The 23,771-nt window shown below is 58.1% G+C and overlaps 2 protein-coding genes across 4 annotated transcripts; one reads left to right on the plus strand and one right to left on the minus strand.

Annotated features, from left to right (window-relative positions):
* Nucleotides 1–119: 119 nt before the first annotated feature.
* On the plus strand, nucleotides 120–2,673 carry LRRC73 (leucine rich repeat containing 73). The gene is made up of 6 exons (XM_021692103.1): nucleotides 120–391; nucleotides 1,001–1,161; nucleotides 1,486–1,608; nucleotides 1,999–2,099; nucleotides 2,246–2,456; nucleotides 2,603–2,673. The coding sequence occupies exons 1-6, from the start codon at nucleotides 120–122 to the stop codon at nucleotides 2,671–2,673; spliced, it is 939 nt and encodes a 312-aa protein (XP_021547778.1).
* Nucleotides 2,674–3,380: 707 nt separating this feature from the next.
* On the minus strand, nucleotides 3,381–18,040 carry TJAP1 (tight junction associated protein 1). 3 transcript variants are annotated; one of them, XM_044917403.1, is made up of 10 exons: nucleotides 17,904–18,040; nucleotides 11,118–11,215; nucleotides 10,258–10,383; nucleotides 8,418–8,446; nucleotides 7,529–7,690; nucleotides 7,219–7,285; nucleotides 6,924–6,953; nucleotides 6,038–6,145; nucleotides 5,851–5,934; nucleotides 3,381–5,157 (listed from the first exon to the last, which is right to left on the minus strand). In XM_044917403.1, exons 3-10 carry the CDS (start codon nucleotides 10,354–10,356, stop codon nucleotides 4,060–4,062), a joined length of 1,677 nt encoding a protein of 558 aa, XP_044773338.1. In that variant the 5' UTR covers nucleotides 10,357–10,383; nucleotides 11,118–11,215; nucleotides 17,904–18,040; the 3' UTR covers nucleotides 3,381–4,059. The 3 variants fall into 3 exon arrangements, with proteins under 3 accessions (XP_044773338.1, XP_021547693.1, XP_021547691.1); XM_021692018.1 differs by lacking the exon at nucleotides 6,924–6,953 and having other exon boundaries at nucleotides 10,258–10,380; XM_021692016.1 differs by lacking the exon at nucleotides 6,924–6,953.
* Between the last annotated feature and the right edge of the window lie 5,731 nt (nucleotides 18,041–23,771).

A 23,771-nucleotide genomic window follows, 5' to 3' on the forward strand; every position in this document is an offset into this window, starting at 1 on the left:
GCCCCCGCTCCGTCCGCGACCCCTGCCCAGGCCCCGGCCCCAGCCCCGACCCCGCCCTCGGCCCCGCCAACCTCGGCCGCGGCCCGCGCCCCGGCCCCGGAGGCCCAGCCGTGGGTACGATGCTGCCCAGCTCCATCCAGATTTCGGGGGAGCCGCTGTCCGGCGCCGAGGTGCGGGACATCTGCCGTGGCCTGCGCGACAACGCCGTGCGCCTGCTCTCACTGCGCGGCTGCCGCCTCTGCGACCGCGACTTCGGCCGCATCTGCCGGGCCCTGGCCGGGGCCACGTCCCTGGCGCAGCTCAACCTTAACCTAGGCGTCGTGTCCAGTCCCGGCCGCATCAAGCAGCTGGCGGAGGCGCTGCGGACCAACCGCTCCATCCAGTCCCTCTTGTGAGTGCGCTCCTTCGCAAGGGGGTCCCGGGCACTGCAGCCCTCTTCACGCGCCCGCCGCCACCGCCTGTTCCCCCGCACACCTTCCTGTAGCTGTCTCCGCACCAGCCTGTCTTCTCACCCCTGGACACCGCCCCCTCCCTCTACCCATGCCTCCATGACACCCTTACCTCTGGACTTTGCACAAATGGCCCCACCCCAAATGAGATGGGGTACCCACCCCTTTCTGGCAGGGCACCTGTACCTCCCCACCTAATCACCGCCATTGACTTCTTGGGGGCAGCTCCCCCGGTCTCAAGCAGGAACTCCCCTGGGGACTAGACCCCTGCCCCTGCATTCTGCCCACTGAAGAGTCCCCAATCCACCACCCACACACCCGTTCTCTTTGCTCTGTCCCGGATCCCAATCCCTGCCCCAGAAAAGAAACCAAATTCCCCTTCTACCTGTTTTTGGAATCTAGAATTTTCTTTCTCCCCTCCCAAGGCTTCTCCCAAGTGCTGTGACAAGTGCCCTCCTCACCTCTAGGGCTCACATAAGGGAAGGGGCCGCATCCCCTACAGGTAGGGCTGATGACTGCAGTAACCTCTGCTCTCCCGTCTCACCCGCCAGCCTGCATGGGAGCCCCCTGACAGATGCGGGGCTGGCCTTGCTGAACCCGGCGCTGGCCCTCCACCCTGCCCTTGTGGCTCTGGACCTGGGGGACTGCATGCTGGGTGATGAAGCCATCAATCTCATCTGTGGCCTCCTCCCCCCAGATGGAGCCAAGTCAGGTGAGCAAGAGGCCCTGCTGAGGACACGGGCTGGTGTGGCCTTGATAAAAAGCTAGGTGCACAGGGCAGGGGGTGTGACCCAGAGCTGAGGGCTCTGACTGTGGGTGAGAATGTTTATCAGAAGGTTTGGGGGCCGAGCAGAATGGAGACTCAGGCATCCAGCCTGCGGTGGGCAGGGGAAGGCAGGGGTTTCTGAGGGCCCGGGAGCTCTGTGGCGGGGTGGGGTGGCTCTCAGCCACCAGGGACACCCCAGAGATCCAGGGCAGGGGAGGGGCTTGAAGGGGCCTGACCTCCACCCTGGCTTGTCACTTTGATGCCGCCCAGGCTTGAAGGAGCTGACGCTGAGTGCCAACCCTGGCATCACCCCTAAGGGCTGGAGCCGCCTCGCGATTGCGGTGGCCCACAGCTCCCAGGTCCGCGTCCTCAACCTGGACTACAACCCCCTGGGTGAGACTCAAGGAAGCCCCCTGCGAGTCTCACCATCCCACCCCCATCCAAGAACTTGGGACCATTGTTTGCCATGGTAACCCCCCTCCCACTGGGGGAGGGAGAAGGGAGGGGGGATGTGGGAGCGAGTGGAGAAGCCACTTGTGTGGAGAACCAGACGAGCACCAGGTACCTGAAAGTATCCATCACCACCCCTGGGCCTGGCTTGCTTCACCCATTCCCTCCCCAGTCACGGTGCCCCCCCTCTCGGCCACCTACCAAGTGTCAGCGTTTGCTGGCCCGAGGGTGGCATCTAGGGTCCTTAGGGCATGGGGGAGGCCGCGGGGAGGAAAGGTGATCAGGCCGGCTCACGACTGCCCGTGACCGTGTGCACGTGTGCCGCCTGCCCAGGTGACCACGTGGCAGGAATGCTGGCTGTAGCTGTGGCCTCCAGCCGCACCTTAGAGGTCCTAGACTTGGAGGGCACGGGCCTTACCAACCAGTCAGCTCAGGTGAGACGTCTTTGTGCTGGCGGGTGGGGGGAAGGGGGCTAGAGGTGGGGGTGCAGGTGAGCCCACGTGTCTGTGGACATGTCGACGGGCTGGCAGATTGCAGCCTTAACTGTGTTCGTCCTTTTGCGCCTTCTTCCCCACGTCAGACCCTGCTGGACATGGTAGAAAATTACCCCACGGCCTTGCGGAGCCTGGTGCTGGCTGAGAACAGCATTAGCCCAGAGCTGCAGCAACAGATCTGTGATCTGCTCTCCGAGGGAGAGGAGGAGGAGGAGTTGGCGGGAGGGGCCGGCGACACGCAGGAACCCGAGAGAGGGCGGGGGCCTGCTGCCCAGCCGTCCTGGATGTGCCCCGGTGGTAAGAGCCCCCGGGTCCGAGCAGAGCCAGGTCCGGAAGAGGCTTGGGACCAGGGAGGGTGCGTGTGCGAACCCCAGGCCGCCTCCGACCTGTGTCCCTGGTGGAGGAATGAATGGTGGTCTGAACGGCCCTCTGCCCTTCCACAGAATCCAGCTCTCAGATGGTGCTCATGACTTCAGGACTAGGCGACAGTCTGTTGGCCGAGACCGAGATGTGACTCTCCACGTGGGCCTCTGCACATCATGACGAGTTGCCTCTGTCCCCAGCACCTTGCCCCGGATATCAGGGTCAGGCCCTGGGGGCCTGGGAGGGAGGTGGGGGTGCCGGGCGCTCTGGTAGCTCCTGGCAGTGATGGGAAGCTCTGGAAGCTGACTAAGCAACAGCCTTGGGCGCACTCGAACCCAAGGCAACGTCTCTGGACTTGTCAGCAGCTCTGGCTGCAACCCGCTGGCTCGGAACAGATTTTCTGAACAACCTGGCGTGTGGCTGTGGTCCCTGGGGGCGGGCAGCAGGGGAGGAATTGGAACCATTAGACACTAGGGGGCAGTGCCACCCTACAGCCCAAGCTCCAGGCAGTATCCACCGGGCCCCAAACGTCAAACAGGTCTGGCTCAGGTCTCTGATTCGTAGGACCTGGGATTCCGGGGTGACACCTTACATAGGCCCCCAGAAGGGTCATAACTAAGGTAGAGAGCTCACCTCAGGAGGTCAGACTGGACCCCGCCTCGAGGAGAGACTCGGGGGCCCTGCCGAGGTTACTTGAGGTACACCTCCCACTGCCTGATGCTCTGTGGCCCCAGACACCCCAGGCAGGGCGCGGTGGGGAGGACTCACGAGCGAAGACCAGAACTTGGCTAGGACTAGGAACGCTCAAGAACGGGGAGGAGAACGGCACAAGGAAAATCATTAATAGACAAATTAGGCCGTATCCGTAAAATAATTTTAATTTTAAAATAGTCATCGATGTGAAAACTTCCCAAAGCTGGGAGTAACAGTCTAGAGCCAAGGTTGGGAGGGGGCCAGGCCTCACCTAGAGCCCAGCTTGAGGCCCCTGAATCCCTCCCTCTCCTCCCCTCCAGAGGGAGGATGGACACAGCGGAGGCGAGCCCTGAGTGAGTCCTCTCGCCCATCCCCCAAGGGCCCCTTGAAGGCAACAGCTTGTGCAGAGGACTTGAGGGGAGGAAAGCAGGCAGAAAACAGAAATTAGAGGTTAATAATCCCAACGACGCCCCCCTCCCACCCCCAGAAAACAAACAAACAAGAAAACAATTTGGGGGTATGAAAGGGAGATGGAGGATGAACACTGAATGTAACAGACCCCTCAGCGCCCCAGAACAGCCCAATTTGGGCTGACCGGAAGAAGGGTCTTGAGCCCCAGCTGCAGGTTACCTTTGGGGAGTACATAATCCAAGAAAAAAGGGAAAAACTACGAGGCAAGCTGGTGCCAGTCATAGTCAATGCGGCTAAAAGGCCCGGTGTGGCCGGCCCTGCCCCTGCCCCGCACAAGGAGCAGAGCCGAGCAGGCCTGAGGGAGGAGGGTTCCGGGGGGCGGGGGGCCTCCCGCGGTCCCAGGGCAGCGGTGGCAGGAAGGCAAGCGGGGGCCCTAGTTGAGCAGGTTGCCCTGCTCCTGGGCCTGGGTCAGGCTGTCCTTGCGGTGCAGGTGGTGCACCCCCATCCTCTTGGGGCTGCGCTGGGGGCGGCTGGAGCTGGGGAGTGCCCAGGCCCTGCCCTCGGCGTGGGAAGCAACAGGCCCCTCCTCTGTGCCATTATCACCGGGCAGCAGACTCCGGCGTTCTTCCTCAGGGCTGACGGGCAGGTTCAGCTCTTCCTCCTCCTCCCTGGGAGGGCCACAGTCAGCTTCCGTGGGCAGCAAAAGCCCACTCTCACCAGGTGGGGAAGAAGGTGCCAGAACCTCCTCATCTCTGTCAGTGGGGCTCAGAGCAAAATGGCGCTGCAGGTCAGGGAGTGCATCGCGTCCAAAGGCTGTGCGCTGGGTCACAGCGGCCGGGGGCGGGGTGCGGTCCACAAAGGCCCGCTGCCAGCTGGCGAGCAGGTCCTCCTCCGAGCCCGCAGAGCTGGCTGGGGCGCTGCGAGCCGGGGGGAGAGGGCTGGGCTCATGGCGGGGCGAGGCCTGGGCCGAGGCGGGGCTGCTGGGCACCGGGCTGGGGCGGGCCCGCTCCCCGCCCTCCTCCACCAGGCTCAAGGAAATGGCCTGGCGGGTAGCGTAAGTGCAGTTGGGCAGGGGGCTGTTGCGGGGGATTCGCACCTTATCCTCAGAGAACTCTATTACCTTGCGGCCGGGATACAGCGCGTGTGGTGGGGATGGGGTGGGGTAGGGGCTCAGCTTCTCGAAGGCTGGCAGGGGCACCTCCTCCTCTGGGGAGGCCCCAGCAGTGCCCAGAGAGCGGCATTCTCCATTGGGTTGCGGTGGGGGGCTGCCAGGGGCCGGGGGACTGGCTGGGTCACCCAGGCCACCCCCACTCATGTCCACGTGCACAAAGACATCCTCAGCCAAGGGGCGCCCGGCACTGCCCGACTGCGCCGAATTGAGCAGCAGAGACTCCGGCTTCTCTAACACTCGGGCAATGACCGACGTGGGCACCACGGCCCCCGGGGCCAGGCTAGGGGCAGGGCCCGGGCCGGCAGCTTCTTGACCACTGTGCAGGTGTTTCCGGACCATGTCCTGGAGCTCACAGGGCAGCTGGGGCAAAAGAGCGGGAGAAGGGAAGAGAGACATGAAGGCTCCCAGCCTCAGAGCAGCAACAATGGCCCCCGCACCCGCCCGGGGAAGCACCACGCGGGTCTCCCACCAGGCCGGGGGACAGCCTCATTTCACAGACCCTCTGACGCTCGGCAGGGGCGAACCGACTTGAAGAGTCTGAGCAACATACCCAGCATCGGGTCCCAGAGCCCTAAGGGCCAAGCGCTCTCAAACGCCCCCTCCCCCCACCTCAGCTGCGGCTTTGGCCCAAACCAGACAGAAGTCTGAGGGCGGGTACGGTCAGCGGCCTCCACTGGCCTCGGGCCAGCCTCCGCTCCTTCCACACACCCCATCAGCCTCGGGCCCAGAGTTTGCCTCCTGGGGGAAGGCAGTCGGGCCTAATCCCCTCTCGATAGGCTTACAGCTGATGGCCACCCCCACCTTCCGGCATGGGACCCCGAAATGGGGCGCCTCCCTGTCTCTGTTCCAGAACTACCGCCCTAGCGATGGCCCCGACAGCGCATGCACACCGACCAGCGGCAGAGCTGACTGACTTGAGAGGAGACATGCAGGCGAGGGGAAGGCAAAGCAGAAAGGGGGAGTGGAGGCAGGACAGAGTGAGGGATCAAACCCCGAGCGAGAGGAGTCCTAAGGGGGCGGGGCTCGCGCTGGCGGGGACGCCGTTGGGCTCACATCGGCGAGCTTGTGGCTGCGGAAGTGGGACTTGTTGCACTTGAGGAGCTGCACAGCCAGGTTGCAGTCCAGCCGGTACCGCTCCTGCAGACACAGGCGGGGGTCACTGGGCAGCCATGCTCCAGGCAGCGGGGCTGCGCCGGGGCCGAGGCAGCCGCAGGCGGGAGGGGCCCCGTGGCGCACGTACGTTGAGTTCCTCCAGCTTGTTGATGGTGTTCTTGGCGTCCAGCAGCTTATTGGTCAGCTCCACGATCTCCCAGTCCAGCATCTTCCTATCCATCTCAGCCTTCTTGATCTGAGGCACAAAACTCATGTGAACCTTGTCCCCGCCCCCGCCGGCCTTCCTCCCCTTTGCCTCCTCCCAGCCCAGAGACACAGGAAGCCACAGGTGCTGGGGCAGCCAAGGCGGACGGAATAGACAGACGATAGACAGACAGAAGGAGACCAGCCACCTCTCCTGTTCTCCGGGCTGGCTGTGGGGTGGGGGCTTTCTGAACAAGACCTGCTGCCACCGGGGCCCCAGACAGAGGCCGTACGAGAGCCGTCCATCAAGGGGCTCTACACAGCAGGTCAGGCAGCCGGAACTGAGAAGGAGTAAGTGTGCAAACCCAGGGGCCAAAGCCTACGCGTGGAGCGCTTTCCAGGCTCAGGCTAGGAAGAGGGAGGAGGGATGGGGCTGGGTGGCAGCTGGGGGCGCCTGTGAGACTATCTAGTTGAGCCAGGAGGGAGCAGCGGGCTCAGCAGCAGCCCTCTGATCTTCAGTTCAGGGACTGGCGCCCCTTCACCCCGCCCCCCCCCCCCCCCCCCCCGCCCCCGGCCAAATGGCTTGGGCTTGTTGCCACCACAGCCGAGAAGCCGTGAGTGTTCAGTGGTGACATCAACCAGAACCTCTGCCCGAGCCAAGAGCCGGCTCCGCAGCTGTCCCCCAGGAGGGAGGCACCGTACCGAGCGGGCCTCACGTAAGGAGGAGGAAAGCAGGGGGCAGAGGCAAAGGGCCCGGGCCCCAGCAACCCCAGATCTCAGCTGAGGAGGAGGCCAGGGCAAGGGAGAAAACACACAAACTCAGACGCAACTGCAAAGATCCAGCTGTGGCTAAGAGAGGCCTGCCAGGAGAGGGCGGCGGCGGCGGCGGCAGCGTGAGGGGAAGACGGGAGAGAAGAGAAACAGTGTGAGCACTAAGACAGTCCCGACTCGCACAGCACACACTGCGGTCCCCTGCCCGCCACTGTTCCGCCCCCTTCCCAAGCCCCAGGGCACAGTGGCACTCCCCAGGCAAGTCCCAGCCCCCTGCTATGCTGTGAGCACAGTGCCAGCCAAAGTGCCCCCATGCCCCGCCCCACCCCCCACCCCCCGGCCCGGAGAGATTACCAGCGTGTGCAGCTTGTCCTCCAGCTCCTGGTTGGTCCTCTGAGAAGCCGTGTAGCTGTTCTGAAGCCTGTGGAGGAACACAAGGCCGACCCCTGGGTCAAGATCTGCCCCTCAGGCCCTCCCAGCCCCTCCCTGATATGGGATGTGGGGGAGGTCATTCTCCTCCCAGGGCTTCGGTTTCCCCATCAGAATCAGATGATCTCTGAGGCCTCATCCCGCTAACCTCCAATGAACAGGGCAGGCGGGGTGTGTGTGTGTGTGCGCGCGCGTGTGTATGCGTGCATGGATGCCTGGCCCCTCGTTCCCACACCTGCGGAACTTGTCCTTAAACTTGTCCAGCTCCTCGCGGCTCTGGCCCAGCTCCAGCTCCAAGCAGTCCTGCCCGATCTCCAGCTCACGCTCCAGGGCCTCGGTGCGCCTGGTGGCCGAGGCCAGGCGCCGACGGAGCTCCTCATTCTCCTGCTGCAAGAGCCTGGCGGGGGGAGGGGTCAAGGACAGAGGGACATCCACGTTAAGATGGGCCAGCCCTGGAACCCCAGGCTGGGCTCAAGAAGCTTGAAGGAGTAGGTATGACATGAGCACAGGCAGCGCAGGGCGGGGCAAGGGACTCCCTGAGAAGGAGTCTGAGTCTGGGGCAGCATACTCCATATGCCTGCTGGCCCTGGGAACACAGCCCGGCTTGGGGGCAGTGCGGGGGCCACTGAGAATGAGAAGACAGAACTGGCGTGGGGGGTAAGACTCCCCCATCTGTCTCTGGTTACAGCCTAAGCCAGCCGACCACCACGCCCTCCAGCTCCAGTTACCCCACCACGCAATCAGGCTGCTCCATGATTAATCTCTTAGAAACCCAGCCCGGCACTGACCTCCTTTCCAAAGGCCTGACGGGGCTGACAGAAAGGGCTGCAGGGAGGCAGCTGGTAGAGGAGGACCAGGAGCTGGGGAAGGGCTCCTTGGCAAGAGCAGGCCCCTCCGAGCACCCACCTCCTCGGTTCCAGGTTCTCTTGGAGCCCATGGAACAAAAACTCTTTCCAGAAGGAACATCCACATCAAGCCTCCTCCCAGAGTCCCTAAATACCCCACCCAACCTTTACTTCTACCTAATCCAATGAAAAGCCCCGGCGGTACCAACAGCCTTGCCTGGAGCTAAGAGGGAAGTGCTGAGGCAAGGCAGGGCAGGCTCTCGGGCAGCAGATACTCACTTCATCCTGTCCGCATCAGTCAGGGGTTCCTGGGCACAAAAGAATGGAAGCTTGAGGCTCAGCCCTAGACCACTGGCCCACACTGCTTGCCCACCCCCCAAAGAGCCCTGGAAAGGGCTATTTCTGAAGCCCAAACAATCTCACAGAAGTGGGCCCTGTTAGATGGAGGCAATCTGGACAAGCCTAGATCACTCTCTCCCATGCCAACCAGAAGGTTCGAGAACCCCTTCCAACATTCACCCTTACCCACACCACTTCCAACCCCTCTCGTAATTCTAGAGCAAGTTGCAAATGAGTCCTGGTACCCACGCTGCATTTCCCAGGAATAAAGAGAGCCTCCCAGCTGTTCCCTGGGCTCCTAGTGAGCCCTGCAGGCATGGCAGAGACCTTCCAGAGAAGTGAAGAAGCCAAGTGAACTACAGTAGGGTTCTGAGCTCTGACAAAGCCCTCCTGGCCCCTGGAGGAAGATGGGGCAGAATCAGGCCCTTCCAGGGGCTCCGAAGGAACAAGAACATGGATGAAAGAGCCTCTGGGGGTGCCTGGGTGGCTCAGTTGGTTAGGCGACTGCCTTCAGCTCAGGTCATGATCCTGGAGTCCCTGGATCGAGTCCCACATCGGGCTCCCTGCTCGGCGGGGAGTCTGTTTCTCCCTCTGACCCTCCCCCCTCCCATGTGCTCTCTCTCTCTCTCATTCTCTCTCAAATGAATAAATAAAATCTTTAAAAAAAAAAAAAAAGAAAGAGCCTCTGTTCTAGTCCTGACTGAGAGGAGTGACATGTCTTACCCTTGTCCTGCTTGGAGCCTCCTGCCCCATCCTCCCGAAGCCCCCACACTGGTCACAGCCCAAGAGCCAGAGCTCAGGCAGCCACAGAGCAGGGAAACATCAAGGGGCCCACTCCAAATGGAGCCGACTGCTTCAGAATGCCGATCACAGGCCGGAAAATGAGGTGGGTGGCCCGAACCATGGGCTTCAGAGCCGAGGACACCTGGATTTTATCCCATTCTACCCACTCTGCTTGTACTAACCTTGCTGAGCCTTAGTGTCCTCATCTACAAAACCAAGGGAATGCCCACAGGATGGCACCTAGCACAATACCTAGCCTTCTTACTGTATGTTCCCTGAACTGAAAACGGACAAGTCCCGGCATCTCTGCCCTGAATTGGACCAGAGCAGACCATGGTACACCTGATGCTCAGCGGGTCCGGAGGCTCTCTTGAGTTCTGTAAACGTGCTCTATGCACGGCAACAGGGTGGGGACAAGCAGCCAGGTGAATTGACTGCAACACTCATGTCCTCCTGAGAGGAAACCGAATGAGGGAGGACAGCCAGTTTGGAGACTGTTTCACAGTGGCCCAAAGAAGGCCTCCTAAGAACCTAACACAGCTCCTGGCGGGGAGTGTGTCCTTCACAAATGTTAGCCAGACCAGGCAAAGCTGGAGGAAGGGCCGGACTTCCGGGGACAGCAAAGAACAGCTGGTCTGGTGGGAAGAAGCCGGAGCACCACCTCCTCCACACAGTCCCAGCCTCCCGCGTGTGAGGACCCTCAGTCTGGTGGGCTGCCTCTTGCAGGAAAAACAATACTGCCTGGGAGCATTTCCGTTGAGCCATAAAGACTCTGGGGTTCCCTGACGTGGGGACATGTGCTCACAGCCGTCCTGTAAGCCTCCACTGCCCCCACCAGCAGGGCTGCAGCTAGGAGCCCCCAAGCGTAAATCAGCAAAGCCACACTCACACCCCCACTCAGGGGCCCAGAAGTGCCCTCAGGTGGGAGACGTCAGTCAGACACCCAGCCTCAGGGGCGTGCATCTGCCAGCCAGGGTAGGAGTACAAGTCTTCTGACCTCCTGCTCCAGCCGGGATCCTGGAACCTCCAGCCGCAACTCCCGGTGCTCAGGGGGTGCCTTACGGTACGGTTTCTTAGCAGGTGCCGCACTGGTCATTCTGGGAGGTGAGGGCTCCTCAACCTGCTGTGGGGAAGCCGGGGAGGAGGAGGCTCAGAGAGTGGGCAAGAGGCCCCTGGACTGAGGGAAAAAGGCCAGTAAAAGGGACATATGTAGGAGCCACCAGGCACACAGACAGGCCTGGGCCATTGCTGGGGTCATTAGAAACCTGGACTCTGGTGTATCAGTGCCCATGGGTCAGGGGAGTGCTGGAGGGGACAAGGGCCCAATGCGACCAGATGGGTGGGAAAGGCAGGGCCCACAGCTTGGGCACCAGAAGAGTGGACTACAGCCTAGGAGTGGGACAAGGTATCTAAGAGCAGCCCACTGTTCACCTCTGTGGGCTTACAAAAGTGCCTCAGAGGGAAAAATTGTTCCCTCTGCATCGGTCTCCTTAACTCTACACTGGGGATGAGGAGAGCACCAATTTCATAGACCTGTTGTGAAGATTACATAAGCCACTAACCACAGTTACCTGGTACTTAGGAGACGTTCCATATGTGTGAGCTCAGAAAAACCCCAGAAAGCAAACAAACAAAAACACCCCCAGTAACCAGAAAGTAAGGGTTTGAAGATGCTCCCCCAACCCAGACACCTTGGGGGGGTCCTCCCAGCTTGAGAGTCCTGAAGGCCAAGCCTCTCTGGCCTCCACCACTCTCTTTTCACCAGCCCCCACCACGCGGGGCCACCTGCCTGCCCCCAGGCCCACCAGGCTCTCCGGAAGGGGGCCAAGGAGGGGTGCAGGCCCCCCAGGGACATACCGTCTGACTGTCGGCAGCTCTCTCTGTTCCGCTGTCCCACAGTTAGCCCTCGGCTCTCCGCATCCCGTGGCCCCTCCACTTCCTCTAGCCAACAGTTCCTGAAACCGGAGAAGGAAAGAAAGTGGAAACCAGGTGTCAGCTGCGGGTCTCTCAGTGCCCTCAGCCGGCCTACCCAGTCCAGGACTGGGAAGCCCCCCAGGGAGAGCCAGGCAGAAAAGCCACGGCCCAGGGAATCTGGGGAAAGCAGCGGAGGCAGGAGAGGACCACAAGCACGGGGCTCCTTTCTCCATGAAAGCGGCGGTCACAGGCCCAGACGACACACATGCACGTCTTGTACGTGCTCATGGCCTCAGCTTACCACATGCCTGATTCTGGAATAGGTCTGGTCCTGTCCTGTCCCTATCCTACCCCACATCTGTCCTGTTCATCTCCCAGGCCTCTCAGAGTCTGGAAACTAAGAGATCTGGGGAACACGGCTTGCAGAAGAGAACACCAGGAAAAAGCCTAGTAGAGACTGAGAAGCTGCTGGGAAAAGTTCCTAGCAATGTTTCCAGGAGCCCAAAGACTACTTCCGTGTGTAACGGTTTTACACAGACTTTGCAATGAAGAAGGGTAGGCACAGGAGAGAAAAATCTGAAAAAGCAGCAGTTAGAGCAATGATTGAGCAACCTCAGCGAGGGTGATTTTGGGGTCCCCCATCTCTCTCACTTGCCCCTTCCCAGATCCCTGGCCACGTGTGAAGGGCTGTCACAACAGAGGGGAGAGCTAGTGGCATCTAGTGGGGAGAGGCCAGGGATGCTGCTGAACATCCTGCCACACACAGGACAGCGCCCCACGATGAAGAATTACCAGCACACAATGTTGACAGCACCCAGGCTGAGAAACTCTGGTGCAGAAGGCCCAAGCCTGGGGAGCTGAGACACTGGGCTCCAGGCTGTGCTGCTTCTGACACCCCACGTGGCCCCGGCTCAGTCCCTCACTGGTCTCTCTTCCACACACAGGGGACCAGACTGAGTGACCTGTGAGGCCCCCAGCAGGTTCTAGGCCTGCTGGGCTCTGCCCCCTCCTGTAATGAGCCGGGCCACAGCACGGGGGCGGTAACCACCACAGGGACCAGTGGAGGCAGTAACCTTAGGTGGCTTCGGGCATAAGCAATCTTCCGGCCGCTATCCTCCTAAACAGAGCTGGGGGCTGAGGGAAGCCTTGCGGGCTAAAGCATGTGTTCCTGCTGCCGGGACATGCCCTGGCCACAACTCCTGTCACATTCCAACAGAGCCTGGGGCAGGAAGAACGGTGAAGGGGTAGGGAGGGTGGGCAAGCAGGAGTGGCCTCCCTCCTCTGTCTGGGCAGCCTGGTCTCTGGTTGGAGTTCTGGGGGGAGCTGGGGCATGGCAGCAGGCACGAGCCGCCAACCTCCACCCCTTTGATGGTGAGGCGGACATGTCCCCACAGGGCACAAGCAGTGTGCTGTGTCGAGCTGACTCCTTGCACAGGAATCCGGGCGGGCCCAAAAGGACAGCACATTCCTGGGGTGTGGGGGAGCAAACAAGTCACCCCCGCAGGTTCCCCGGGGCTACCCCTCCTGCGGGCCGCAGGGTGTGAGCTCCTATGGCCTGGGGGAGAGGCCCAGAAAGTTCCAAGCCAGCCTGCATAGCTGGGTGCTGATAGTCTGAGGGTGTTAAGTGCGGGGTACATGAGTTAGAAAAGGCGACAGCCAGAGACGTGGAATAAGAGATACAGGAAGCCAAGAACCTCTACAAAATCCGGGGCGGGGGGGCTCCAGAGTTGGGCCTGCTCCCTTTCCCATCTGTACCCCCATCAGCTGAGCAGTCCCCTTCTCCCTGCAGGCCATGCTCCGGACCCCCTCGATTCTCAGCCTCTTTTCTTCCTTAGCCCTATTCTTGCTAATACCCACTCTGGCCTCTAGGTACCAGGACACTTGAATGGATGGCAGGCAGGCATGCAAGGAGCACACAGGCACGCTCAGGTACCTGGGGATCCTCCCTGAAGGAGAGTGGCCTTCACTCCATGCCCCGCAGCCCTAGCTCTACTTGTCACAGATCCTGCCTCACCCTGATGGCAAGTCTCTACTCCCTGGCCTCACACCACATACTCCCAGGGCTTTCCTGGCCAGATAACCTGGCTTGCTGAGGGACAGTGTGGAAGTGGCTATAGCAGGGAGATGGGGGAGTACTGCAAACACGATGCTCCGGGATGAATGGTGCCAGCAAGGGCAGGCAGTTATCTATCCTGGCCAGAGCCTACTCTTTCCATACACATCAGAGCCACAAGAAGGGAGCCACTCCCAACCGAGGAAACAGAAGGCAAGGCCCACTAGGGAAACAGTCTGCAAAAGAGCCTGCAGTGTCCCCAGCACAAGCCCAGGAGGGAGAGTCTGTCTCACTCTCACTCCCTGCCCCACGTCCATAAACACCAGTACATGTTGGGGCCCTAGCTCCAACTCCTGAGATGCGCTAAGTGCCCCAGATCCAGCCCACGGTGGCGGGGGGTGGGGGGGAAGAGCAGGGAGACAATTCCAGCACTGAACAGGAATGCAATGGGCCTGACAGGCCACTGTCCTTGACTGGAAGCACAGCAAGGCAGGACAGACCCCGGAGGGAGAGCCATGCCAGGGACACTGGAGAACAAAGCGAGAAGCAGCTAGACACCAAGCCCACAGCCAGGAGAAGCTAAAAGGTGAGCTGCAAGACAGCAGAGCAGTCCCACCGGCAAGACCCAACCACCAGGTGCGGCCTCTACTGGCCATGTCTCTTTCACCCAAAGATTCCCATGTTGCCTTGGAGTGGTTTCAGCCCAAGGAGGGCTCCCAAACCCCTGTCAAGAAGAATTCCCCAGGGAAAGCAGCTGGCTAACTCAGAATGGGATACGGGCCAGGATAAGCAAGCAAGCGGCCTTTGGGGTCTCTTGGCCTCTGGCTGCTGAGCTGGCTCCAGGACACCTCCAAGAAAATGGTCTTTTGGAAGGTCTAAAAATTGACCAAGAAGAATCCCACTCCCACCCCTCACCCCAAACTACCTGAGCTCCAAGGAACTTGGGGCAGAGGACTTGGGATGTGGGGCTACCAGATCACCTGCTGGGTCTGCACTACAACAGCTGTGCATGGGGAGAAAGGCTGAGGCCTAGGTGAAAACCTCTGGCTGACCCAGGTCAGCAGTGCCTGAGGGAGACACGCAGAGCAGCCTGGAGAAGGGAAAGCAAAGGGAAAGGGGCTCTCCTCAAGGCCCCCGCCCCCCGAGCACCGCCTCCCCGTTCCTCCTCTGCATAGCATTCATTCTTCACTCACTCAAACTCCGTTCAGAGGAGAGCCTCCTCGGGCTCTGCTGGGGCGAAGAGGGGGGTGAGAGCTTCCTAATTGCCATGTTGCAATCTGCCAGTCACTGCAGGCCGCCTGTTGCCGCCTGCCCTGTATTAAATACCTTCTCCCTGATTACACCCCATGGGGCACGATTAGCTGCCTCCAGAGAACAAAGTCTACTTTCATTAGAAATGGGACTCAGCACGCACAGCAAACCTGCACTGTGAACCCACTGAACAGCTGAGCACAGAGTGTAGTCAGAGGCAGATATAAGGAAAAATGTGCGCCGGACGTTGACTGGGCAGAAGCCTTTAATCAAAGGACAAAAAAATTTGCCAAGCATCCCTTTTACCCAGGAGATGGGACTCACACCTGCTCCCTTTTGTGGGTAAGTGCCCGGATGTGACCCGGGGCTGCCACCACGGTCAGGGCTCACCGCTGCTAGAGATGGAGCAGGGTAAGGAGAAACCTTCAGAATCCAGATTTTCCCCAAACCATATATCCTCACTCCCACTCTCTGCAGACACCCACAGTAGGTGTCAGCAAGAAGGTTCAAGCCCAAGAGCTCAGGGCGCCCTCTCACTTCCTTCTGCCATCTTTTCTGTGGGTCTGCCCAGGGCAAAGTCAAAGGTTCAGGAGAGGAAGGGAGGTCCGAGCCTCCAGCGTTGCCCCTACGGAAGGAGACGGGAGTGAAACCAAAATGGGTGTGGCTCCGTGGCTTTTCACACTTCAGTCTGCCCCCACGGAGGTCTCCAGCTGCCCAAGTCCTGCTCCACGACCTCACTCCATCCGCCCCGGTTCCCCTGCCTTGCCCTAGGGAGCCCGGCTGCCTCCCCTGCTCCCCACATCACCCACACTCTGTAAGAAATTATGGCCCCAACAGTTTATCTGGGCTCAGACCATTTCCGAACCTACTGATATGCCTTTCTTCTCACAGCCGTCACTGATTCAAGCAAGTGAGGGACCATCAGGGAGGGGCCTCACATCACCACAAAAATCATTAAAGCGCTTCCTAGTTCACCTGAAGAAAGTCGAACAAAATCACTCAATTAGCAATCACTACCACTTTAAGAATGAAAGGAAACCGGCCCTTTTCCAGAACACTCCAGCTGTGTTTTATGCTGCCTTAATTCCCCCGTGGAACCCAGCACGACACAAATAAGTAACAAAAATAAACACAGGCCCTTCCTAAAGCCGCTCATCAATGGCTAAAACGTGAATGTCTGGTCACACAGGACCTAGTGCCTCCTCTGTGGGAATCATCCTCAGCCGTAAGCCCTGGATAGAGAGCCTGAACTTCGCAGGCCTGGAGGAAGCTGCGACTTCGGGGGCAGGGCACACTCCTGCCATACAAGCCTGGCTGCCTCTCAAGACTCTGAAATTCAGGGTCTGCATCCAACTGAGGCCCAAGAAACACGAACCATCACCCTGCAAGGGCCAGCCCTGTAGCCAGGCGACCCAGCAGAGGCCCTGGAGATTGCCTGCAAGGAGCACCCCCCAACCACCATTAATACAGCCCCTCTCCCCCAGCACGGCGAGCCCACCCGACCAAAGCTGGCTGGGTTCAGCCCTCCCCCACATCGCCCCCCCAGGTGCCCCTCCTGCTTGCTGCCAGCCCCCGGTTTCCGGCACGCAGCTGTTCCTGAGGTACATGAGCAAAGCCCTCAGCAATCCTGGGCGCGTGGCAGGCAAGCAGCCAGCAGAGCATGGGGTGGGGCCTGGGCAGGCTCTGCTCTGGGCCGATGACTAGGCTGGGAGATGCCAGGCTGTGCCCAGACCAGCCCTGCTGCCCCTCCAGCGGCCATGCCTGCCACCCCTCTGGGCAAGTACAACCTCACCCTCTTGGGCCAAGCTGCCTGCGGCCCTGACCTGGCCCCCTGCCTGTTCTAAGCGGTACCGACTGACAGGTTTTTAAAAAGTGGGTGGGAATTATTCTGCCCCAGAGTAAGCCTGAGGACTCCAAACTAGTGCTGGGGACCTTCGAGAGCTCAGCTGGCTCCCACCTGAGCAAATACCTCAAGTGTATCCAGCTGGCCTCTCACTCAAGCAAACACCTGACAGGAACAAAGGGACTGAAGACAACTATTGATGATGATCCAAGGAACCTCCCCTAAATAAAGAGAGGGACAAAAGTCCCCAAGATCAACCAGCACTTGACAGTCCCCATGCCATCGCCTAAGGAAAGGCAAGGTAAGGGCCGCTGCAGGCCCCTCTTGTTTTCCTGGTCAGAGCCCAGCCACCAGGCACCCCTCCAGCTTGCTACTCCCGACTCAGGGTCCCTACACATCCAGGCAGCCCTTACACCCTCTCACACCCCATACTAGCAAGAAGCTCCCTGCTTCTCCCTCCTGGCCCAAGGGAAACAGCCCACCCAGAGGGCCTTCGGATCCCAAGTCCCCCCCCCCCAGCCTAGGCAGTACTGCACTGACTCCAGAGGCTGGAGCCAGAGAGGCTGTCTAAGGAGCTACCTGTGCAGAACACCAGGGAGCCCCGAGCAATCGGCCTTCCTGCTATCCCCAGAGCCCCCTTCTCCTTTCTCCCTGGAAGGAGAAGGGAGTCTGGCGGGAGCTTCTCTAAGGCAGGCTGTTCACCAGTCTCCCAGTCTGAGGCCAAGGCCTCTCCCAGGCCTACTGTGCAGTCCAAAGCTAGGGCCCGCCTGCTCTGGCAGAGGTGCCCTTCCAGCTCTTCTCGGTTAAAGTCCACCTGAAGCTCCACACATGGAAGGCGGTGGGGGGCCAAACTCCACCCACGCCACCTACCAGAGCAATGGGTGCCATGAGCTACATCTCAGGTGAGTACCTGGTTCCAGACTCTACCTTTCAGCTTCACTCTCTGCCCAGGGAGTTTCCCACAACCAGGCCACGGTTTTCCTCAATCCCCCCCACCAACCTTAAGGAGAACCTTGCAGTTGATCCTAAATGATTATCCTGGGGTGAGAATAATGGGGACACCATTCAGTCTTCCCCACTTGACAAAGGGAAGCAACTATCCAGTCAAGAAGAAAACTCCCCTCCCACTCTGGCTGCATCTGTCTCTGAGGTGTGAAACAGAGCATGGTCACTGCGAGCTAAGTCTCAAATTCCATAATGCTGAGAGCAGATTGAACAGAAACTCTAACCAATCGTTTTAAGGGAGAGCTAGGCAGCACGGTACTGACTGAGGGGAGCTTGGGGTCGGCAGAAGCCAGCAGCAGGCTGGCAGATGGGCAGGCGTCTGTGCATAGGAAATCCCCCTCTCTCGGCCTTAGAGAAGACACATATCCCCCCGCGCACACACACACACACACATACACCACAGCAAGGAGGCTGGGAAGATGGAGAGACAGCAGTGAGGGCAAGAGAACAGAGGAGGCATGAGGTAAGCTAAGGGGAGGAGGCAGCCAGGCTGGCTGGGGGAGGGGGGGGGGGGGGTGACAAGAGGCACTGCTGGCGGTGCCCCCAGGGCAGGTTAGCTGGCCCAGGTCAGACTCACAGGGTTAGTGTCTTCTGCCCAACCAGCCAGCTCTCCTGGTTAGCACGGTTAGCGACAGACTCATGGCAGACGCCCTCCAGGCACTCCATATAAACAGACAGCTTGGTTGAGAGCAGCCCGACTCCGGAGCTGCAAAGAGAGAGCAGAAGGAATGCCAAGCTGCAAGATGCCTGAGGGTACACACTGGGCTCTTCTGACAGGGGAAGCTCCTCCAGACTTACCACTAGACCCTCGGGGGCCTTCTCCCATCCACAGATCATGCCGGGCGGAAGGGCAGCAGGCCCCCTGCCAACCAGTGAGTCCAGCTGGCTGGCCCCAGGTGACAGGGCTCTCTGGTTGGTCAGCGCAGAGAGGGGAGCTGTGGTGGAAGGGGGCACGGCTGCCAGAGGGCCGCTCCCCTGCCTTGCCTTCTCCCTGGACACCGCTGCCAGGCCGCACCATAGCTCCGAAAGCGGGGTTGTCAGAACAAAGCCGGCCACAGCTGCCACGGCCACCCACCCCGGGCCTGTGCGAGCAGAGCCCACCCCGCCACCTCCCCCAGGCTCCGAAGCAAGGGGCCAGGAGAGGACTGGCGCGGGGATCAGAGGCCGCGACAAGAAGCGCATCGAAGGCACCATACAATGGGGCAGTGTGTGACCTGGCCCAGAGCTGGGCCAGCCGTGGGAAGGGGTGGCACGGTGCCACCTTTCAGTTTCTGACAGGCCAGGGGGATGGCACTTCCCAGGGAGCTGCCCCAGAGGAGCCCAGAGAGCAAGGATAAAGGCCATGCTGCAGCCAGGCTCCTCACGCACCCAGCAGTGACCATGCCACCCGCTCAGAACGAGCAGTGCCCAGAGAGGGAAGAGCAGAAAACATCTCTCCCAAAGCCTCCAGAACCACCCTAGGGGAAGTGACCACCCGTGGCTTAGAGATCTCAAGACAAATGGAGCCGCAGTGGCGGAGTCCCAGAAACCCCACAAGATGTGACCCCTGGAGCGGCAGGAGAGGAGACCTACAGCAAATATAGCAGCAAGTACTGCTTGTGCTGAGAGGGCACCATGTTGGCAAGGAAAAACCAGAAGGATTCCTCTTCTGTCTGGAAAGCCCTGTGGATGAAATGACGACTCAGGGTGGAGGGAGAACAGCGACCACCCTGGCACCACATGGGGGCCTGGTCCACCTCCCAAGCCTAGGTTTATCATTCCCAACTGCCTAATCCCGGGGTTCCCCGTAGTACTCTGACAACAGCCCCAGAGCCCAAAAGGCCAAGGCCTGACCCCAGAGGGGGAGATGACCACCGAGAAGAGAGAACAACTCTTCCTATAGGCTCTGACCTCTTCCCTAGACTGCTAAGAATTCATGGCCATTGACAGGCTCCCTTCAGAATCCTCACCCCCCAAATAAAACCGAAAAACACCAGCCAGGTCTGGTTTGCTTTCAAAACACAGAGCAGCAAGTAACCTAGGTAAATCCAGGCGGATTTCAGAAACCAGGGACTGTCTGTGCGCTGAAGCAGAGGTTGAGAAATCAGGTGAGTTTACTCTTTTCCCAGCCGCAGAGCCCAGAAGCGCAGCGGGGAGAAACGCCTATGAGGTGGAAGGGGTGCCGCCCACGCCATGTTTAGAACCATCCCAATTCCCACTCAGGGAACTCCTGCCAGACGACTTCATCGCAGCATAAAAAACCACCCCTCAGAGATAACCAGCAGGCCTGGTATGGCGAGAACCTCTCATAAAGATTCTGCGTCCCTCCCAAGGACCCAGCCCCAGAGGAAGCCCCTGAGCTGGGAAGGAGGCTCCAAAAGGGGCTGCCTGACCCCAGGTAAAGTGTTAGGTGAAGAGAGCAAGCTGAAGAACAGCATGGACTACAACTGAGTTGTGTTTTTAGTACAAGAGATACATGAGGAATGTCTAGAAGCACACAAAAATGATTAGAAGGAAACAGGATAGTTCCCTGTCTCTAGGAAAGGGGCTTAGACAGGAGCAGTGGGGGAAGAAAGGTGGGGGGTCTTTTCACTTTTTCTTTTGCATATGTTTCTGTATGGCTGGTATTTTATGCAAGGACACATTATTATGCTTATGATGAAAACAGCATTCCTGGACAAACGGACAAAACCCCTCTGTGTGCACTGTGCTTTACCATCCTGGAAGCACTTGCCTTCCATTGTATGTCCTTTGATTCTTGTGGCCCAGTGAGGCCCACAGAACAGGTGGAGTTCTCCCATTCTGAAGGGACAGAGAAGACCAGTGACTTGCCCAAGACCACAGACAGAACTGGGATAGAACTCTGTTTCCAATCCCAGGGCAAAGCATGGAAAGCAGCCTCCTCTAGGGAGCCACAGGAAAGCCCTGACGATTCTGCCCTGATGTAAAGGCCCTCCAAGGCTTCTGAGACTGAAGTCCGCGCAGGCTTACCTGGGAAGGTGCAGAGGCCTGTTCAGTACCCCAAATGATAAACCCAGCGTTCTATGCTACTGTTAGCTGAGTGAGGCGCACGGCGAGGCCAGCACAGTCTAGACTGACTTCCCGGCCCCGCCCTCAGGGAGGTCCCCCCACAGTTCACTGGGAAAGCAGAGCTCTTCACAAATGGGGGGCCGTGTCCTTTCCAGCTTCTAATGGAGACAGCTGGCAGACAGCTGGCACTTACGAGACAGTAACTAACGAGAGGTCCCACTCTCACACTCACGGCCAGTGCAGGAGACTCAGCCCCTCTGAAGCCTAAATGTACACAGCACAGCCCCGTCCTGCTGGCCTCACCCCATCTCCTCTCAAATCGGCTGAACATACGAAGCAGCTAACCAGCCCTGCCAAGACGCCATTGGCAAAGATATGCCACACTGCTCCGTGCACTCCCACACTGAGGGGCAGGGGTAGAGCCCAGGGAAAACCCCATCATGTCACTTCCAGCTCCTTGTCTCGTCCTTTTGACTCGCGTAGGCATTAACAACGTTGTAGTGGGTCCTGGCTGTGAGCGGGGAGCGCACCCAGACAATGAGCAATACGGCCAGAAGAGCAAGCAGGTTATGGGGCACTCACAGGAACTTAATGAGTAACAAAGAGGATGGCAGCAGTCAGACGTGTTGGAAGATGGTGGTTAGCAAGAAAATATACCGGTGTGTGCTTCACCTCTGCTTTTAACCTCTACTGCTGGCGTAGGGATGTGTTCCTAGAACATAAGAAGGCTAAAAAGGGAAACAGCTGAAGCCAAGCACCTGGAAGATCACTGAACCACATTAACTCAACTCTAGACAATAACTAGTAATGCTATTGCTAATTCTCTCACCTTTTGTTTACGCAGGACCTTGCTTCCTAAGAGTTCAGAGGATAGGTCCGACCTGCTTTCGTTTCAAGAAGGAAGGACCGGTTTGGGTCACACAGTAACCAGGACTGCTCAGCACCTACCACGGAGGGCCTCTAAGAAGCTTCCCGAGTTAAAAGATCTTGCCCCGAGTGGGAGAGAGACAGGTTAACAGCCACTTGCAAATACAGTTTGGTACATGCTTTGAGAGCCCAGAGGAGAGGCAGCTGGCTGGGGCAGGGGTTCAAGGACCAGATGAGAAGGCTGCCCTCCGAAAAACTCAAACCTATCTTCCTCATCTGGACTGTAAACTCAAACTGGAGCACACCTGGCATTATACAATTAAGAGGTCTAGACTTCTGGAGACACATTCCTCGGGTGTTTGTTGGGAACTGGTGCCCTAAGAACTACCCCCATAAACCACACTAAAAACAAAAAGGCAAAGAAGGGACAGTGAACTCCCAGCTACCAGCCCTATTTCTGGGGAGCATCTGAGTTAAGCCCTGTTCTGTGACACAAGACCAAAACCCTAAGAAAACTAGGGCCAAGAAGTCCAGCTTCCTGAATGCCTAGATGTGTTCTATCAGCTTCACCCAATATTTCTCAATCCATAAAACACCAGGGAACATGAATCCTCTAAACACCCCATCCAGTCATCCACAGCCTGAACTACATTACAAATCTACCACTTACCTACCCCCACCTATAGCCACCAAGGTCACCGCCAACCTCACATAAAGGGGATCCATCAAAGGAGTCATTACAACACAAAAGATGGGGAGAAATATCAACTATTTTGCACAGGCTACTCATTGACGATGTCCCTAGTCTCAGCTTTTATATTGCTTCATTATAAAGAGACTCTTCCAATTTTACTCCCACCTAAAAAAGGCTCCTGGCTACCTGGCAGAGATCAAAAGGCTTATTCCAGCTTGAATAAAACAAAGCCTTTTTCTTATTCATTGTGTTTTCCAGAATGGCACTCATTTACTCAGCAAATATTAACTGAGTATCCTTCACATGACAGGTGCCCTGCTACACGCCACGAACTCATTATCTCTAATGCTTGATACTCCTACAAAAAAGATAATGTCACCCTCATTGTACAGGCGACAAGACCAAAAGTCCTACGAGCTAAGCAATTTGTCCAGAGTCACACAGCTGGTAAGTCGCAGAATCAAGATTCAACCAGGTCAGCCTTGCTCCAAAATCAGACTCTATCACCCTGCTCACCCCACTCCCAACTCCCCATCCGCCCCCCACCTCATCCCATGGTCAGGGAGGGTCTCTCCTCTACAGAGGGTCAGCTCAGTGAAAGAGGCCAGCAAGTAAACAGAGAAATCACCATAAAACATGGTAAATGCCAGAACTGAGGCTGCTCATTGGAAGACAATTCTCACAGCAGCTTGGAAGTCAGACTGAAATGGGGAGAGATTCCCCACCACATTTCATGCATTCTATATGCCCCACCGCATCATAAAGTGCCTATTCAGTGCCTTGCACTATCCTAAAGGGTAGAATACAATAATGATTAAGACATGGTCCCTGTTATCAGTGCACTTACAGTCACGGGAGAGTCAGACAAGTAAATAGACAATTACAACGCAGCCTAAGTCTTAACACAGAAGCACAGAGGAAAGGCACAAAAGGAGTGGGGACCCCAAATTAAGAGACATTTAAACTGAGACCAAAGGACAAAGAGGTTGGGGGGGGGGCTCCTGACTGGCTCAGTCGGTAGAGCATGCGACTCTTGATCTTGGGGTTGTAGTTCGAGCCCCACACTGGGTGTAGAGACTACTTAAAAATAAAATCTCTAAAATAAATAAATAAAGGACAAAAAGGTAGGTAAAGGGTGGAGGGGGCAGCGCATTCCAAACAGCAGGGCTGGCGAGTGCAAAGGCCCAGAAGCTACAGAGAATAAGCTCACAGAGCTGTTAATCTGTGGGGCGCCTGGGTGGCTCAGTTGGTTGGGCAGCTGCCTTCGGCTGCCCGAGGTCCTGGGATCAAGCCCCACTTTGGGCTCCCTGCTCAGCAGGGGAGTCTACTTCTCCCTCTCCTTCTGACCCTTCCCCTGCTTGTGCTCTCTCTCACTCTATGTCAAATAAATAAAATCTTAAAAAAAAAAAAAAAAAAGAGGCTGAATCCAGGTGAGAGACGAAGGCCGGGTTTACCCAGAGGTACCTGGCTCTCAGAATATGGCGGTGAGGAAAAGGTGAAGGGATTAGATGCAAAGATTACACTTGAATAAGGGGTGTTAAGAGAAGAAATGGACTTTGTGAACAACAAAACCAGAACAGTAAAGGCAGAGAACCGGATCCAAATCTATCAGCCTCAGCCTGCAGTTCAATCATCTGCTAAAAGGAGACCTGAATCCAGAAAGTCTAAGGACTTCTACCAAAACACAAAGGTGTACTTTATGGAGATGACACATTTCAGCATGCTGACTGCAGCACAAATCGAGATAAAGTACATTATCCTGACAACATATGGCTCCTCAGTTAATGGCGGAGGGGAACAGACACTGGCAGATACTAACTTTCAAAATCTCACATGCCACAAGTAGAAAAAGGTCATTCGAGGGCTGGCTCGGAA

Source organism: Neomonachus schauinslandi, chromosome 8 (genome assembly GCF_002201575.2).
Source record: "Neomonachus schauinslandi chromosome 8, ASM220157v2, whole genome shotgun sequence".
NCBI classification, from domain to species: domain Eukaryota; kingdom Metazoa; phylum Chordata; class Mammalia; order Carnivora; family Phocidae; genus Neomonachus; species Neomonachus schauinslandi.

Coding starts and splice junctions, on each gene's coding strand:
- LRRC73 (XM_021692103.1), top strand. CDS start 120: ATGCTGCCCAGCTCCATCCAGATTTCGGGGGAGCCGCTGTCCGGCGCC. Junction 1,609..1,998: donor CCTGGACTACAACCCCCTGG/GTGAGACTCAAG, acceptor CCGCCTGCCCAG/GTGACCACGTGGCAGGAATG. Junction 2,457..2,602: donor GTCCTGGATGTGCCCCGGTG/GTAAGAGCCCCC, acceptor GCCCTTCCACAG/AATCCAGCTCTCAGATGGTG.
- TJAP1 (XM_044917403.1), bottom strand. CDS start 10,356: ATGACCAGTGCGGCACCTGCTAAGAAACCGTACCGTAAGGCACCCCCT. Junction 6,954..7,218: donor AGGACAAGCTGCACACGCTG/GTAATCTCTCCG, acceptor CTCTCCTGGCAG/GCCTCTCTTAGCCACAGCTG. Junction 5,935..6,037: donor ACAAGCTGGAGGAACTCAAC/GTACGTGCGCCA, acceptor CTGTGTCTGCAG/GAGCGGTACCGGCTGGACTG.